General features: G+C 41.4%; 2 protein-coding genes across 5 annotated transcripts in view; one reads left to right on the top strand and one right to left on the bottom strand.

The window, feature by feature from the left end:
* Window positions 1–4,115: 4,115 nt before the first annotated feature.
* Window positions 4,116–7,087, bottom strand: LOC118358845 (CCN family member 1-like). Its single transcript, XM_035736791.2, has 5 exons — window positions 6,819–7,087; window positions 6,368–6,587; window positions 5,628–5,972; window positions 5,295–5,497; window positions 4,116–5,159 (listed from the first exon to the last, which is right to left on the bottom strand). Exons 1-5 carry the CDS (start codon window positions 6,864–6,866, stop codon window positions 4,857–4,859), a joined length of 1,119 nt encoding a protein of 372 aa, XP_035592684.1. The 5' UTR covers window positions 6,867–7,087; the 3' UTR covers window positions 4,116–4,856.
* A 762-nt stretch (window positions 7,088–7,849) lies between these two features.
* Window positions 7,850–15,759, top strand: part of LOC118358844 (N(G),N(G)-dimethylarginine dimethylaminohydrolase 1-like) — a 142,597-nt gene continuing 134,687 nt past the window's right edge. Inside the window, exon 1 of one of the 4 annotated variants that reach the window (XM_052480071.1) lies at window positions 7,850–8,512. In XM_052480071.1, the coding sequence (XP_052336031.1) occupies window positions 8,435–8,512 (78 nt within the window). In that variant the 5' untranslated portion in view covers window positions 7,850–8,434. Of the gene's footprint in view, window positions 8,513–12,074; window positions 12,813–15,759 lie in introns of those variants that run through there. The other 3 variants (XM_035736789.2, XM_052480070.1, XM_052480069.1) reach the window with 3 other exon arrangements.

Here is a 15,759-nt window from a genome sequence, read left to right as displayed (position 1 = left end):
GGCTTGCAAGCCAAAGAACACCATCCCAACCATGAAGCACGGGGGTGGCAGCATCATATTGTGGTGTTGCTTTGCTGCGGAAGGGACTGGTGTACTTCACAAAATAGATGGCATCATGAGGAGGGGAAATTATGTGGATATATTGAAGCAACATCTCAAGACATTAGTCAGGAAGTTGAAGCTTGGTCGCAAATGGATCTTCCAAATGGACAATGACCCCAAGCATACTTCCAAAGTTGTGGCAAAATGGCTTAAGGACACCAAAGTCAGGGTATTGGAGTGGCCATCACAAACCCCTGACCCCAATCCGTGCGTGTGCGAGCAAGGAGGCCTACAAACCTCACTCAGTTACACCAGCCATGTCAGGAGGAATGGGCCAAAATTCACCCAACTTGTTGTGTGAAGATTGTGGAAGGCTACACGAAACATTTGACCCAAGTTAAACAATTTAAGGGCAATGCTGCCAAATACTAATTGAGTGTGTGTAAACTTCTGACCTACTGGGAATGTGATGAAATAAATAAAAGCTGAAATGAATAATTCTCTCTGCTATTATACTGATATTTCACACTCTTAAAATAAAGTGGTGATCCTAACTGACCTAAGGCAGAGACTTTTTGCTCGGATTAAATGTCAGGAATTGTGAAAAACTGAGTTTAAATGTACTTGGCTAAGGTGTATGTAAACTTCCGACTTCAACTGTATGTCAATGTGATATTTCAGTTTTGTTTATTGAATAAATTAGCTAAAATTATGGCACATTTTGTGTAAACTTAAGAGGTGAAAAAAAACATTTAATCAATTTTAGAATAAGTCTTTAACCTTAAGTTCTGGCAATACTGTCCGAAGGCAATGTATATATACTGTACTTATCTATTAATCAATCAATTACTTCGTTCCCCTGCACATCGACTTGGTACTGGTACCCTGTGTGTATAGCCAAGTTATCGTTACTCATCTTTCTATTATTTATTTAAATGTTTCTCTCTGCATTGTTGGGAAGGGCCCATGAGTAAGCACTCTTGGTCTACACCTGTTTACGAAGCATGTGACAAATACAATTTGATTTGATTTGAAATTGAAGGGCGTTATTGTCACCATAAAAGATTAATGTTTGTTATTACTCGCACACCCCCCCAAATGAGGGGCGTAATAGTACATTTTAACAGTGAACATGTATTACCTATTTGATGTGAACAAACCACTTAAAAAAGTAAGCTACCTGCACACATTCATCCACGGCAAAACAATTCCAGCATCCAAACAGTTTCCTGTGTACCTGCCAGGCCACCATTTGACAACGGGAAGAGACATCTGCTACAAAACACCAAAAAGTCTAAAGACATTTGTAGCCTGAATTAATTGCTGTGTCTTGTTGACAAATGAACTTTAAAAAAAAAACTTTTCTTAAACCTTTTTTTTAAATAAAATGTCGGGACAGCAGGATGCAAATACAGGATGCAAATATAGCTGTGTCTGTCCTGAGCTCATCAGCACCACAATGTATCAAGTTCACTAGTGGGCTGAACCCCCCTGTAGTTTGCACACTGTTTATAACGGGAAACATGCGTATGTACGGCGTGCGCCAAGTTTATTGATCTCATTGTTTTTACGTAGGACATACATATTCTTTTCAGAAGTGACGCACCGGATATTTTATGTGAAAGTTACCCAGCGATTATAAATGAGGCCCCAGTGCCTCTCCAACTGGTGTGAGAACTTATCACACTCCTGTGGCAGAGAGACAGAGGCATTTATATTGCTAATAGACCTGGCAACTTGTTGGGATTTTGTGTAACATATTCACTGCCTTGATGCAGTCAGGCATTACTGGTACATCGTCTCTCTCAATGTCAGACATGCCCATTATTGTTTGCCAGTAAAATCTCAGACTCGACCCGGTGCACACAGCATGCTGGTTATGTTCCCGCTATACTGCTACAGACCACTAGATGGCCCTGTTCTAGAGGAAGTGGGTCTTTTTCTCAATTTGGTCTACTCGAAATGGCTTTTTAGAACTCTCTGTGCCTCTCGCCCTTGGGTTCCCTATAACAGTGGAAATTAACCTGAGGTTATAGACAAGGGGGCCGTAAAAGAGATGACATCAGTGCCTCGGCAGCTTCCAGAATGCTGTAATGCTGTAATGGCCAAGCTTCCCTCTCTCTCTCCATCCCCCGTTAGCTTCTGGGGCCGCACCACAGTACATAGTTCCTAACGAAGCCTTCATGTTAATGTCTTTGTCATATAAACACACTTTGTGTTCAGGGGGTGAGGTAGTTAGCGATTGATGTCATTACAAGTGTGCCTGACAATGTGATGCGGTGTGGGGTTTGTGTGTCTGGTTGTAGGAGGATTTTAAGATGGGTTTTTTTGTGCTCTTTCGGTCACCTTTTCGTTCCCTTCTGTCACAACAATGTATTCTCTGGGCCTAGTTTCTTGACACGGTGTTTCGATAAAGCTGACTCACAATGACTGGCGAATGGATGGAACCCCTCTACGGTGGCCGATTGGTTGTACATTACTGAGGAATGGTATGGACGACAGGAAAAGGACTGCTCACACAGTATTCTGGTGTCATTACTTAACAACCATCTGAGTTGCATTGTGTTAACAAGCATCCGACAACAGTGTGGTTGTTGTGCTCTTTCCAAAAAAAAACAGGGATTGAAATGATATTATCTTAAATTCAGGCGGGATAAAAAAAAGGGGGGCGAAGGAGCAAAAAACAAAAACAGACTTCTTATAAAAAAGTGCTTTGACTAAATTAGACTGGGATAAATGGCCAAAGACATCCTTTAAATAAGGTAAACCTCAAGATGCCTTTTGTGTAAAGCAGATATTTATGTAAAACATTCAGCAGTGGGCACAGTGAGTTCGGTATGCATGTGCCCTGCACCCACTCTGCTCTACCTCCTATTAAAAGCACTTTCCACCAGCCTTGCAGGAAAGTAAAATTCTGCATAGGTCCTCTGCCATGGCGGTTCTGCTGAGATGTGTTTTCTGTGTCATGCATTGATATGATGCACTTTCTGTGGATTTGAGCGGGCACTTAGTGTTTGTTTATTTTTAGGGCTGCCTGCCTGACTTTAAGTGAACATGTTACTCCTCTGAATCCAAAATATTTTCCAACATCTGCCACCCATCAGGATGTCTGTCTGCTTTCTGATCCTCCGCTGCATTCCTGAGTCGTTCCCTTCCCTCTACCTGGCTCAATCCCTCAGCTCTGTGTGTGTCTGTACGCGTGTGCACTCGCACATGTGTTTATGTGTGTTCTTACGACCTGAGAAGTTGCCCCTGAGCGCTGGTATGCTTACCCCCGATTCAAAAAAGGTATTTGGTGACATCTACAAACATCCACCCTCTCAGCAGCTGCAGAAGAGAGACCCGATGTCTGCTTTCCTAAGGCTGGGAAGCTTTATCCCACCTGGCTTTATCAGACTATTTACAGCAAGTTAGCAACCCCTTGCAGCTAGCCTAGTGGGGAGGGCCAAAGTTTCTATCCAACCACTACAAATGAGGTATATATTTAGTGTTATTCTCAATAGGATTAAGAGTGTATTCTAAGAGGGTACATTCTTTCTTTTATAGTATACTATGTGTAAAATACATTCATGGTCACATAGTGTCCTTTGCATTGCTACTTCTAATCCATGCTCATTGGTACTACAGGCACTTGAGATTCTTGGCATTGCTCCGTGCTCATTGCTATGCTTGGATTGACTTTGTTTTTTTGTTGGAATTAGTCAAGTGCGTGGCTCAGCCTGATCTGGTGAATGCAAGCTACCTTGGCTTACAGAGCTCTACAATGACATTCCAATTGACAAAACCTGGAAACGGTCTGCAAAACTCTGTTATATAAGAAGAGATCTGCCCAGAACGATCACTCTGTTGGAGTCATTATAGTGAGAATGTCCATGGTATCACTAATGGTGTTCCACCATTGTATATTGTGACTTTGTTTTGACCTCCCTCTCTCTCTCTGTATAATATGATCCTACGTGTATGTACTTTATGTACTGTTGTTTACTCATCCTAATGAAGATGTTCAGCTCAGTAACCTGATAGTTGTTGGTCAACCATCTTCGGTTTGATCAAAGAAAGACACAAAGATGGTGTTTACATTTCATAAATAAATATGTTTTATTTTTTAACATATAAAATTAAATCATTTTTTACAATTTATTCCAGTAAGACACATAATATCCAAATAAAGTAGCTACATTTTTTTTTTGATAAATAATATTAATAACAATAATAAAAACATGAATTTATTTATTTCACGTTTCACTTTTTCTTTCTTGATAACGTTGGGAAGTTCGATAGCTGCCACAAAACATGAACATATATGCCCATGTCAGGAAGGAATGGAACCACAGTAACATGGTGCCTTGGTTCCTTCGGTTACGGGATCGTGGTATACTAAATTAAGTTACGTATGTGCATATCCAAACAACATCTATATACACACAAAGTCAAACGTTTTTTTTGGGGGGGGGTCATGCCTGGTTGGTATGTATCGGTCGAAAATATAGACAGCGAATTGATTTAAACATACTAACGTTGTCATTTACACATGTTAATTTACATTTTGCTCCATAACGAAGCTACTATGATGCTCCAGTAGTATGAAGCGAATCTTGATTGAGAATGCTGATTCAGTCACAGCAGACAGTGCACTTCATAAGGTCCTCATGATGTAAGCCCATAATTCCTTGGGAATCTAGTTACAACAGGAAGTTGATAGTTCATTGGCCGGTTAAGTTGGACCCCTGCGTTTAGATGGACTGCCATTGGTCTGTCAATGTTGTTGTTTTGGGATCTCTCAGTGGTCGGTTCTCAGCCCAATCAGATTTGATTTAGTCTCTGAACTTGTGGATGTCGTTGAAGAGTCTGTAGAAGGGGTAGGAGGCTTCGTTGGAATGAGAACAGTTGAAGGTGCACTTGCAGGACTCGATAATCATGACATTCTTGTTGAAGGTCTCTCCATCCTCGCAGCGGAACTTGATCCGGATGGTGCGGGTCTGCTGGGGGCTGCAGCAGCGGCCGTCCACACAGGATCCACAGTACTTGGATCTGTACTTCTTCAGGCTGGAGCAGCCGGCATAGGTGAACTTCTGAGCTTGGGTAGACTTCTTGGTTCTGCTGCACTTCTTTCCCTTCTGTTCGGGGGAACAAGGGGAGAGAAACAGTCAGTCAAGAGGTTCCATAAACAGGCTGAGTAGTGTTATTTAAAAGAAAATAAATGATAGTATGCCATGTTTCAGTATAGTATAGTCTGAGTGGCTTGCGCTTACCTTAAGACTGGAGTAAGGAGACTGGGTGCATGGTCGCACTTCACAGATGCGAGTCTCTTTGACCAGCTTGCACTCATTGTTGTTGTTGGTGACTCTGGTGGAGATGCCTGTGCCACAGGTCTTGGAGCACTGGGACCAAGGAGTGGTCTGGACAACACACTTCTGGCTCTCAAACATGTGGCTCTCAGGCTGGACTCTGAAAGCTGTAAGGAGAAAGATCAAACAAACATTACAAACTGTTCCGGTATGGGCTTGAACATTTGAGTCAATGGAAAATGTTATTGTTGAAAGCTGAAATAGAAAAATGGCTGCTGCTAGAAAGAAGCTGCTTACCAGGTAGAGACTTGAGTCCTCCCTTGACGATGGCGATGAGCTCATTCCTGTTGGTGAGGTCGCTCTCTGACTCGTCAGTCATGCTGTCTTTGCCAAACAGCTTGCCAATGATGTCAGTGTCTTTGCCGTCATCACACACCCACTCCTCGCAGCACTGGCCTGCCACCTTGACCAGCCTTGGGTTGGCACAGCCCAAGTTGGGCAGGGAGAGCTCCTGAGGGCACAGGGGGACGCAGCCCACAGCCCCATCGATGCATGTGCACTGGTGCTTGCAGTTAGGCTGGAAGCTCTCTCCGTTCTGGTAAATCCTGCTGTTGTACTCACAGGGTCTACCCTCTGACTTAGCTGAGGAGAAGAGAGTGGAAATGGCTGTTATTCCTCTGTTCAAAAGGCTAGTGTCTGCTATAGACATCACAAATCACAAGCTGGCTGATGCTGGCTGAGGGAGGCTTGGTTTAACTGTAAAAATTCCTCAGAAGGTTCTAGGCTAGGGCTGCCTATAAGGAGAGGAGCCACTGAGGGGGGTCACTTTCTACTAGAGCAGGATGTTTGTACTTCTGAGTTTAGACTGAGGCACTGAGTTACATTCCTTAGAGTTGAAATCACATGGTCCTCTTTTTCTCTCACTGGTTCATCTTAACTCTACCCTATTACTTTAACAGGGTTACAAACTTTAAAACGAACATTATTCAGACCTAAGATCAGTTTACTGCGTAGTAGGAATAGAATGAGACACCTACCACGGCAGATGCCACGCATAGCTCCGAAGCTGGCCCCAAAGTTGCACTCCAGCCCTTTGGTGTGGTCGCAAGGCTCGGTCAGACTGCAGTCCTCATTGAGTTGTCTCGCGCAGACCTTACAGCACCCGCAGCCATCCGCTACGAGACTCACACCAGGTGCGCACCTGGTCATCTCCGTCGGGCACTCGCATACCGAGGGGCAGGAGGAGGAGGAAATAACCTGCGTGGATAACCGAGCACGTTAATGATAGATACTTTGTAACCAACATCTTAAAAGAGTGACATCGTTAGGTTATATTTACATAGCTTCTTTAGTTCGTTATTCAAACAGTGCGGAAATGATTTAGTAAGAGGCAATAAGTTTACAAACCAGTGTTCTACAATGTTGTATTTCCCAGACAATAAAGACAAGAAACTTTAAACTGAAATATTTTATAGAAAAATAACTTACCACGTTGAAGGTTCCAATAAACATCACGACGATTGAGCAAATGAACATATTTGCCTTGTTCTCTTGTTCTATTCAAGAATAAAATTGGTCTTCTTTTGCTATTCCTTTTCGATATATTGCTTTAAGTCTTTGCAAGTGTCTTTTTATCCTAAGTGTAGCAGTCAGTCGTCTCGTCTGTAGCGGTTTGGTTTGTTTTTTAGTATCTTTGGTTAGAGGCTTAGGAGTTGCTCGAGCTCTGGTTGCAAGTTGCAGTCTGCTGAAGCTAAGTACCCCCTGTCCTTTATACTGTAGTGAAAGCTGACGTCGTTGTTGGCTGACTGCTGAACTGTTCCAAAACTATGCCAGGAATGTTTCTTGGCGCGTTTTCCATCCAAGCTAAGCACCACCCTGTCTAACTTTTTTTTTCTTAAATGACATTTTCTACAGAACTGAACACATTTTCCCCTCGCTGTTTCCCTTCGATACTATCCTCCTTTCTTCCTTTTTGTATTTTCTTTATTGGTTTTCTCACAGCTTTTAGGTTTATGGGCCGTAGGGTTAGGGTACATGTAACTTTTTTTTTTTATAGCAGTTTGGTCTGTTTGTTTCCATTCATTTGACTGCTGTTGTCATTATGGGTAATAGGCTTATATACAAATATAATAATGATTTAAAAAATATTATTAAAAAAATATGATAATGTAACATTGTCGTTTTGATTTATTTTTCATCCTTTTGATGTAGGTGTTTTATTACGTGCTATAGATTTGTTAAATGTGTTATTATTTTACAAACTCTTTTGCTGTAATTTGTGCAACAGTTGCCAAGGCAATAAAAATATATTGTCATGCTGTCAGTGCTTCTCCTCATACGTTTATGATGAGAATCATTCTGTAAGGGAAGGTCTTATTACAGCCCATATGTCAATAGGCTGCACTATTCCCGCTATTCTAAATGAAGGCTACTGTAACTGTACACAGTTTAGGAGAGAGAAGTCCCGGTATTCGGAGTTTCTTTGCGCGTCTGAGAGTGGGAGAAATAAAGTTTATGGTTTCTATTTTTGGCCCGCTCTCCCCTTTATTCCGTAGAACTAAACTATTCCAGATGCGAACCAGACTTCAGACGTAACAATATTGCCATATTTGGTATGGCAGAAGCCTACATTATTAACATATTTCTCCCCTTCTCTAGCCAACCACAAAGCATTCCTGACAGTTTAAAGAGTTTTTAAAGTTCTTCATACAGGATATTCTTTAGCATTCCTACTTGGGTTAATATACTTTTCACGCAATCTGCCAACCACGTTTGAAAACATAATCTACTACAGTGATCCAATTTTCTACATACGATGTTAGTTTGGGGAGAAAATACCCAACTAGTTTCTAGTCCTACTATTCTTCGGGTCTCACATAAGTTACATTTGATAGAATTTAGAAATTCAACGATTAGAAGTGATTTCAAACCGGATTTGACCGAGAAAGCAAAGATTATAGAATGCTTGAAAAACATGCTTTTTTCCTGCCAAAATAATGTTAATAGACTGTTAACCGATGGACGATATGACAATCCCCTATTTATAATAACCATAAACACAAGAACGGAAATATTCTTTGAGTAACTTTATACCTTAGACTTAAATGACGAGATACTTTGAGAGCGCTGAACAAATAACTAACGGAGAATGGTTGTCAAGACCACTGAGAAATCTCCCTCCGGTGAGTTTTTCTTACTTTACCTTTACTAATCCGTTTATTTCAAAATGTATTGTATACGCCATTGCTTTATCACTTTGTCATACTGTGCAAATATATTGAAGTATCTTAACTGATCCGTCATCCGCTGTAACCTTTCCATTTGATGTTTCATTATTTCTGTACCGATTGATATTTAATAACATGTATCTTGATGCGCGCTTGCTTTATTTCTATTTTCATTTGTCCACATTTTCATAATTCCAGTTTAAGACACTAGATGGTGTAATGCTTTGGTTAACTTGCTTCACATTCCCACTGGGCATAGATGTCAATTCAACGTCTATTCCACGCTGGTTCAACGTAATTTCATTGAAATTAAGTGCAAACAACATTTGTTCAACCAGTGTGTGCCCATTTGGGTTATTAACATTTTACTCATTGTTTGAGTCGTTTTGATGTAGCTGAGGGCTATATCATTTGTCATTCATCTGAAACCTTGTGATTCTTCATCGACAAAAACCAGACAAACAACTTTAAAGATCATGAAATGACACTGGCATTATGTCACAGCTTGACAGTTGGCATCAACAAATGTCCGTTTGTTTTGAGTGTCAGATTCCCAATGGGGCACTGCCATGTGCCCATATGGATTTAGTTTATTTTGGTTGTTGGTGTGTGTGTGTGTGTATTGTATCTAGCCCCAAGTAATACTTATGTCATCCAAGTGATGGTGATGATGATGCTTGTTTCCCAAACATAAATGGACCCTTAACCATGCCATCCTGCCATTCCAATATCCATTATGACCTCATCAGGAAGTCTCTGTGTGGTGAATTTGACCCCATGAGCTCAATAAGATGCTTTTCTGATTATGATTGTTCTGCTCTGCCAAGCATATTGTTCTGATTCTTTCCTCTTTCCCTTACAAGGACACGGTGTATGTTATAGGAAACAGTGCTGTACACCATGGAACCATTGAATAACATCCCATAATGATATTAATCTTGTAATTACCCATTCAGGAAACATCGCCAGGGCGACCGGGGCTCGAAATGTGTATCCATGTAGTAATGGCAATGATGATATTTTCCATCCCCCTCTTCCCCATCCCCCTTTATGAATCACTGGATCCCAGTCTATTGTCCTAGAGAGACTAGTGTAAAATAGAACAAGACCATATATGATTGGCTGTTTATTGTAAGCCTGTTCAAACCAAGGATAAAATGCAGTGGTTTGTTGAAGCTTCCTCTCTGTGTCAGCTCATAGAACTCTGGGACGGAAGCTCAGTGAGTTATGGGGTGTTCTTATGTACACACACTGTGCTTAGTCACAAGAGAGCCCTCTTCCATAATACTTGGGTCTTTCTATTCCTGGACCTGGTATGTCCTTTGTTTTACCTACAGCCCTAACAGATGTGTGTTATGAAATCAGCGTGTTGTTATTTTGTGTCCTAGCCTGCCAAAGGAATTGACAGTCAGTGCATCTGAAGTAGGTGGATGGTGGAAAGAGCTCACTACGGTAGTCCAATCCATAATAGAGTGGAGAATGTCAGCCATTTTAGTATTCTCCTGCACAATTTTATTTGATTTTTTTATTTTTTTTTACAGGCGGGACATAACGTTACTCCAAAACAACAGTCAGGCCATCTTGCACAAAAGCTGTCCATTTTAGACAGGGGGCAAGAGTTATAGGTGGGCGACTGCCCCTGTGCCCCATTTATACAAGGTAGGCTAAACACAGAGTTATAGGTGGGCGACTGCCCCTGTGCCCCATTTATACAAGGTAGGCTAAACACAGAGTTATAGGTGGGCGACTGCCCCTGTGCCCCATTTATACAAGGTAGGCTAAACACAGAGTTATAGGTGGGCGACTGCCCCTGTGCCCCATTTATACAAGGTAGGCTAAACACAGAGTTATAGGTGGGCGACTGCCCCTGTGCCCCATTTATACAAGGTAGGCTAAACATAGAGTTATAGGTGGGCGACTGCCCCTGTGCCCCATTTATACAAGGTAGGCTAAACACAACGCTACTGTACTACTGTTGTGTCAGAGCAATGGGTCATTTCCATTAGATACAGTTGAAAGACTTGCCGCCATTGCCAGAACCTTGGTGTTATTTGCCACTCAAAACTATATATTATCCCTGTGTTAGCAGGACTTTTTATTTATCTAGAGAGAGTAAAGGCTGGTAATTGTTATTGAGGTTTAAATCAACCGCAGACCTGGTGTATGGGTTGTCTCTGTTTTCACAAATGTTTATGGTAGATCTCAGAGGCTGCGTCCCAAGTGGTACCTGATTCCCTTTATACCGAACTACTGTTGACCTGGGCCCATAGGGAAAAGGAGTCATTTAGGATAAACACAGATTCTCTGAATGTACCAGGTGTGCCAGGTGTGCCAGGTGTGCCAGGTGTGCCAATGAGAGGTTTCCTTCAGTCTAACCCAAGCACTTGAGCATGGGAGCGAGAGATATTTTTCTAGGGCAGAATGTACCAGACAGAGTCAGACATACACAATGTGTAATGGAGAGAAAAAAATTGGAGGACTGAGTTTTTTTTGACAGAGCAGGTAGTCCATCCAGGAGTGGAAAATGGAATGCGGGACTCCTGGAATGTTTGGACCAGTCAGGATAATTGAGTGTATCTGGAACAAGAAAATACAAACTTTGGTCCAGGGGTGTGGAAGAATGTGCTTTAGGAAGTCTGAAGAAACATTCCATTCAAAGCTGAGCCCAGAGGCTTCCTTAGATGGCACCACAGAGAATAGGAATAGGAATATCTTCCCTGCTTAGTCTGCACACTGAGCACAGCGCAGGATGACTACAATACACTCCTTCATGCAATGGCCATAAGAAGCTGAAGAACTCTTGACTCTCCTTTCCCATGACGCGGAAGACACATTTCAGTTGAACGCATTCAGTTGTACAACTGCCTTGTTATCCCCCTTTTCCCTTTCCATGGGTCTCTTATGACTATTACATTAAGAAGACCAATATTAGAGAAATGAAATGTGTGCTTTGTTCATATTTCAGTGGTGATGTGAAATCTGTTATTCCCATATACTGTGACGATAACATGCTGGTGTATGCTGACATTAGAAATGATTCTAAAATATGTGTTTTGTTCACTGTGAATATCTGGTATTCCCATTATTGCCATACACTTTGATTTGCTGGGGGACACTGTAGTCTGAACACAATTGGGCAGGTGTATCGGAGAGTGAATGGCTCAGAATAGCCACTGCACCTCCTTGTCCTTGGACTGTGTCAAAGAAGCGCCCTTTGTTCTGAGCTGGGGTCAGGGGAGAATGGGTTATTGTCAACCAGGGCTATGAAATCATGTCAATAGTAGAGCACCGAGCAGAATCTTTCCAGTTTTATTTTGCATTGGCATTTGAATCTGCTAAACTGGCAGGTATTGCAGTAACAAGCCAGAGATGACAGCGACCATTGTTCTCAACTTTTCAAAATACACTATGTTTAAGAATGTACACATTCTAAAATCATTTGTATTTGAATGAAAAGACTGAAAAACACAGGTGGTTGTAAATATTAATAACGGTTTGATTACTGATTGTACACTAGCCTTGCTTTACATTATTTTATGTCTAGACACTGTGGTGATTTTGTAACCCATTAGTTCCTCGATGGTAAAACGTAGTTACAAAGTAATAGAAAGTTGTTACAAAGTAACAGCCAGGGCGTCTGTGCTTGCTTGCGCTGTTTAAGAGCCACACTGTCACTTGTCCGGCTTTGCTGTGCGCTTCACTGGAAATTGCTACATTGGTACAAGTCGATGATTTGTTAGTGCACGTCATCAGACCGCTTGCTTGCTTGTTGCCTATTTGACCGAAGTGGAGCTGTCAGTTCAGTACGTAAAAAAAATAAAGAAAAAGAAAGAAAATCAAACAAACAAAGGTTAACCAACAGAAAGAGAACCGGCAGCATTCGCTCTCTCATACGTTTAGCATAGGCTACGGTTCGAGCTGTTTGTTTGAGCAATTTGAGGGTAACAACAGTTAACGGAACATGGCTGGTGTGATGACAGGTTTTGGTAACTTCACTCACGCCGTTGTACGAGCTATCCCCTCATCCCTTGCTAAAGAGGCACTGAGGATGAACGTTTTGGACGTGGACCTGGTGAAAGCTCAGCGGGAGCATGAGGTATATGTTGGGGTTCTGAAGCACAAACTCGGGCTGCAGGTGATCGAACTCCCCGCCGATGAGTCACTCCCGGACTGTGTGTTCGTGGAGGATGTCGCTGTGGTTTGCGGTGACACCGCTCTGATCACCAGACCCGGGGCAGAGAGCAGAAGGAAAGAGGTAAATAAAGTGTGTGTGTGTATATATAATATGTATATATATATATATTATAGAAAAATCAAGTCTCAGTTGACCATTTCTTTATTTGGAGTATGGATATATACTGCTGTTGTCATCTTAATGTATCGTATATGTATAACTGTCAACGCCATATCGAGATTATAGCTACATTGTAACAGTAATAGGCTACAAAGGAAGGGATATGTGATTAGCCATCATCAGAACGCCAACGCCCTTGGAAAGATGACCAGATAATATGGTCACAGTCACGTGAGGGTTAAGACACCACTGTCCAACTCAAATGTTATTGGTCACATAAGTACACATTTTTAGCAGATGCTATTGTGGGTGTAGCGAAATGCTTGTGTTCCTAGCTCCAACAGTGCAGTAGTATCTAACAATTCACAACAATACACACATATGTAAAAGTTAATGAAAGGAATTAAGAAATATATACAGTACCAGTCAAAAGTTTGGACAAACCTACTCATTCAAGGGTTTTTCTTTATTTGTACTATTTTCTACATTGTAGAATAGTAATGAATGCATCAAAACTATGAAATAACACATATGGAACCATGTAGTAGCCAAAAAAGTGTTATATATTGTATATTTGAGTTTCTTCAAAGTAGCCATCCTTTGCCTTGATGATAGCTTTGCACACTCTTGGCATTCGCTCAACCAGCTTCATGAGGAATGCTTTTCCAACAGTCTTGAAGGAGTTCCCACAGATGCTGAGCACTTGTTGGCTGTTTTTCCTTCAATCTGTGGTCATACTCACTCCAAACCATCTCAACTGGGTTGAGGTTGGGTGATTGTGGAGGCCATGTCATCTGATGCAGCGCTCCATCACTCTACTTCTTGGTCAAATAGCCCTTACACAGCCTGGAGGTGTGTTTTGGGTCATTGTCCTGTAAAAAAAAAAAGTGATAGTCCCACTAAGACCAAACCAGATGGGATAGTGTATCACTGCAGAATGCTGTGCCTTGAATTCACCAGCAAAGCAGCCCCACACCATCACACCTCCTCCTCCATGCTTCACATCCAGAGATAATCCGTTCACCTATTCTGCGTCTCACAAAGACACGGTGGTTGGAACCAAAAATCTCAAATTTGGACTCATCAGATCAAAGGACAGATTTCTGATGGTGTAATGTCCATCGCTCGTGTTTCTTGGCCCAAGCAAGTCTCTTCTTATTATTGGTGTCCTTTAGTAGTGGTTTCTTTTCAGTAATTTGACCATGAAGGCCTGATTCACGCAGTCTCTGAACAGTTGATGTTGAGATGTGTCTGTTACTTGAACTCTGTGAAGCACTTATTTGGGCTGCAATCCGAGGCTGGTAACTTTAATGAACTTATCCTCTGCAGCAGAGGTAACTCTGGGTCTTCCTTTCCTGTGGCGGTCCTCATGAGAGCCAGTTTCATAACAAGGCACACATCTTAATTGAAATGCATTCCAGGTGACTACCTCATGAAGCTGGTTGAGAGAATGCCATTAGTGTGCAAAGCTGTCATAAAGGCAAAAGGTGGCTACTTCGTGGACTTTGTGGAATCTCAAACATAAAATATATTTTGATTTGTTTAACACTTTTTTTTAGTTACTACATGATTCCCCGCGTGTTATTTCGTCGTGTCTACAATGTAGAATAAGTGAAAATAAAGTAGTGAAAATAAAGAAAAACCCTTGAATGTAGGTGTGTCTAAACTTTTGACTGGTACTGTAAATATTAGGAATAGCGATGTCGGAGTGGCATTGATACAGTAGAATAGAATACAGTATATACATATGAGATGGGTGAAGCAGTAAAATTATCCTCCTCATTCCTGGCAGAACTCGACATTAGTAGCCTATGTTAGCAATAACAAGAGTAGATGATGAACATTGTGCTTTACATGACGTATATTGTCAAATGCAATGCTTTATAAAGACATTTTCTACCATAACCTTTGATGTGGTTAATACTGACAGCTGTCTAGTCAGATGTGAGCTGTCAAAAGATATTACATTGTAAACTGGGATTCCCTGTTTGCACAGAGTACCAGAGCACACACAGTAATGAGAAAGCATCTGCATCTCATCATCTGATCTGTCTAAATAGATGCTTTAATTGAAACAGCCATAATTCCTAGGCAGAGGGCTCTTGCATATAGAAAGAGCAGATCACTGCAATGCATGTCAGTCCATTGAAAGCAAAACGTTATTTTTGTGGTATACTGTCCATATTACACCAATAAGTTATACTAACAGCAGGCTATAGACAGGGATATTTATGCTGCCTGTTTACTTAATAGTGTACCCTAATAAAGGAGACTGTGTGAATATAAACAGACTAAATGTATGCACAGTATTTACAGTAGAAGTCGGAAGTTTGCATACACTTAGATTGGAGTCATTAAAACTCGTTTTTCAACCACTCCACAAATTTCTTGTTAACAAACTATAGTTTTGGCAAGTCGGTTAGGACATCTACTTTGTGCATGACACAAGTAATGTTTCCAACAATTATTTACAGACAGACTATTTCATTGTAGCACAATTCCAGTGGGTCAGAGGTTTACATACATGAAGTTCACTGTGCCTTTAAACAGTTTGGAAAATTCCAGAAATGATGTCATGGCTTTAGAAGCTTCTGATAGGCTAATTGACATAATTTGAGTCAATTGGAGTCAATTGAAGGTGTACCTGTGTATCTCAAGCCCTACCTTCAAACTCAGTACCTCTTTGCTTGACATCATGGGAAAATCAAAAGAAATCAGCAAAGACATCAGTAAAAAAGTGTAGATGTCCACAAGTCTGGTTCATCCTTGGGAGCAATTTCCAAACGCCTGAAGGTACCACGTTCATCTGTACAAACAATAGTACCCAAATAAACACCATGGGACCACGCAGCCGTCATACCGCTCAAGGAGACGCGTTCTGTCTCCTAGAAATGACCGTACTTTGGTA

The sequence above is a fragment of the Oncorhynchus keta genome, chromosome 26 (genome assembly GCF_023373465.1).
Source record: "Oncorhynchus keta strain PuntledgeMale-10-30-2019 chromosome 26, Oket_V2, whole genome shotgun sequence".
In the NCBI taxonomy this organism is placed as follows: Eukaryota; Metazoa; Chordata; class Actinopteri; order Salmoniformes; family Salmonidae; genus Oncorhynchus; species Oncorhynchus keta.
Note: the sequence above shows the minus strand (reverse complement) of the source record. Positions and strands in the feature narration are given on the sequence as shown.

Coding starts and splice junctions, on each gene's coding strand:
- LOC118358845 (XM_035736791.2), bottom strand. CDS start 6,866: ATGTTCATTTGCTCAATCGTCGTGATGTTTATTGGAACCTTCAACGTG. Junction 6,588..6,818: donor TTATTGGAACCTTCAACGTG/GTAAGTTATTTT, acceptor TTATCCACGCAG/GTTATTTCCTCCTCCTCCTG. Junction 5,498..5,627: donor AGGACTCAAGTCTCTACCTG/GTAAGCAGCTTC, acceptor TTCTCCTTACAG/CTTTCAGAGTCCAGCCTGAG.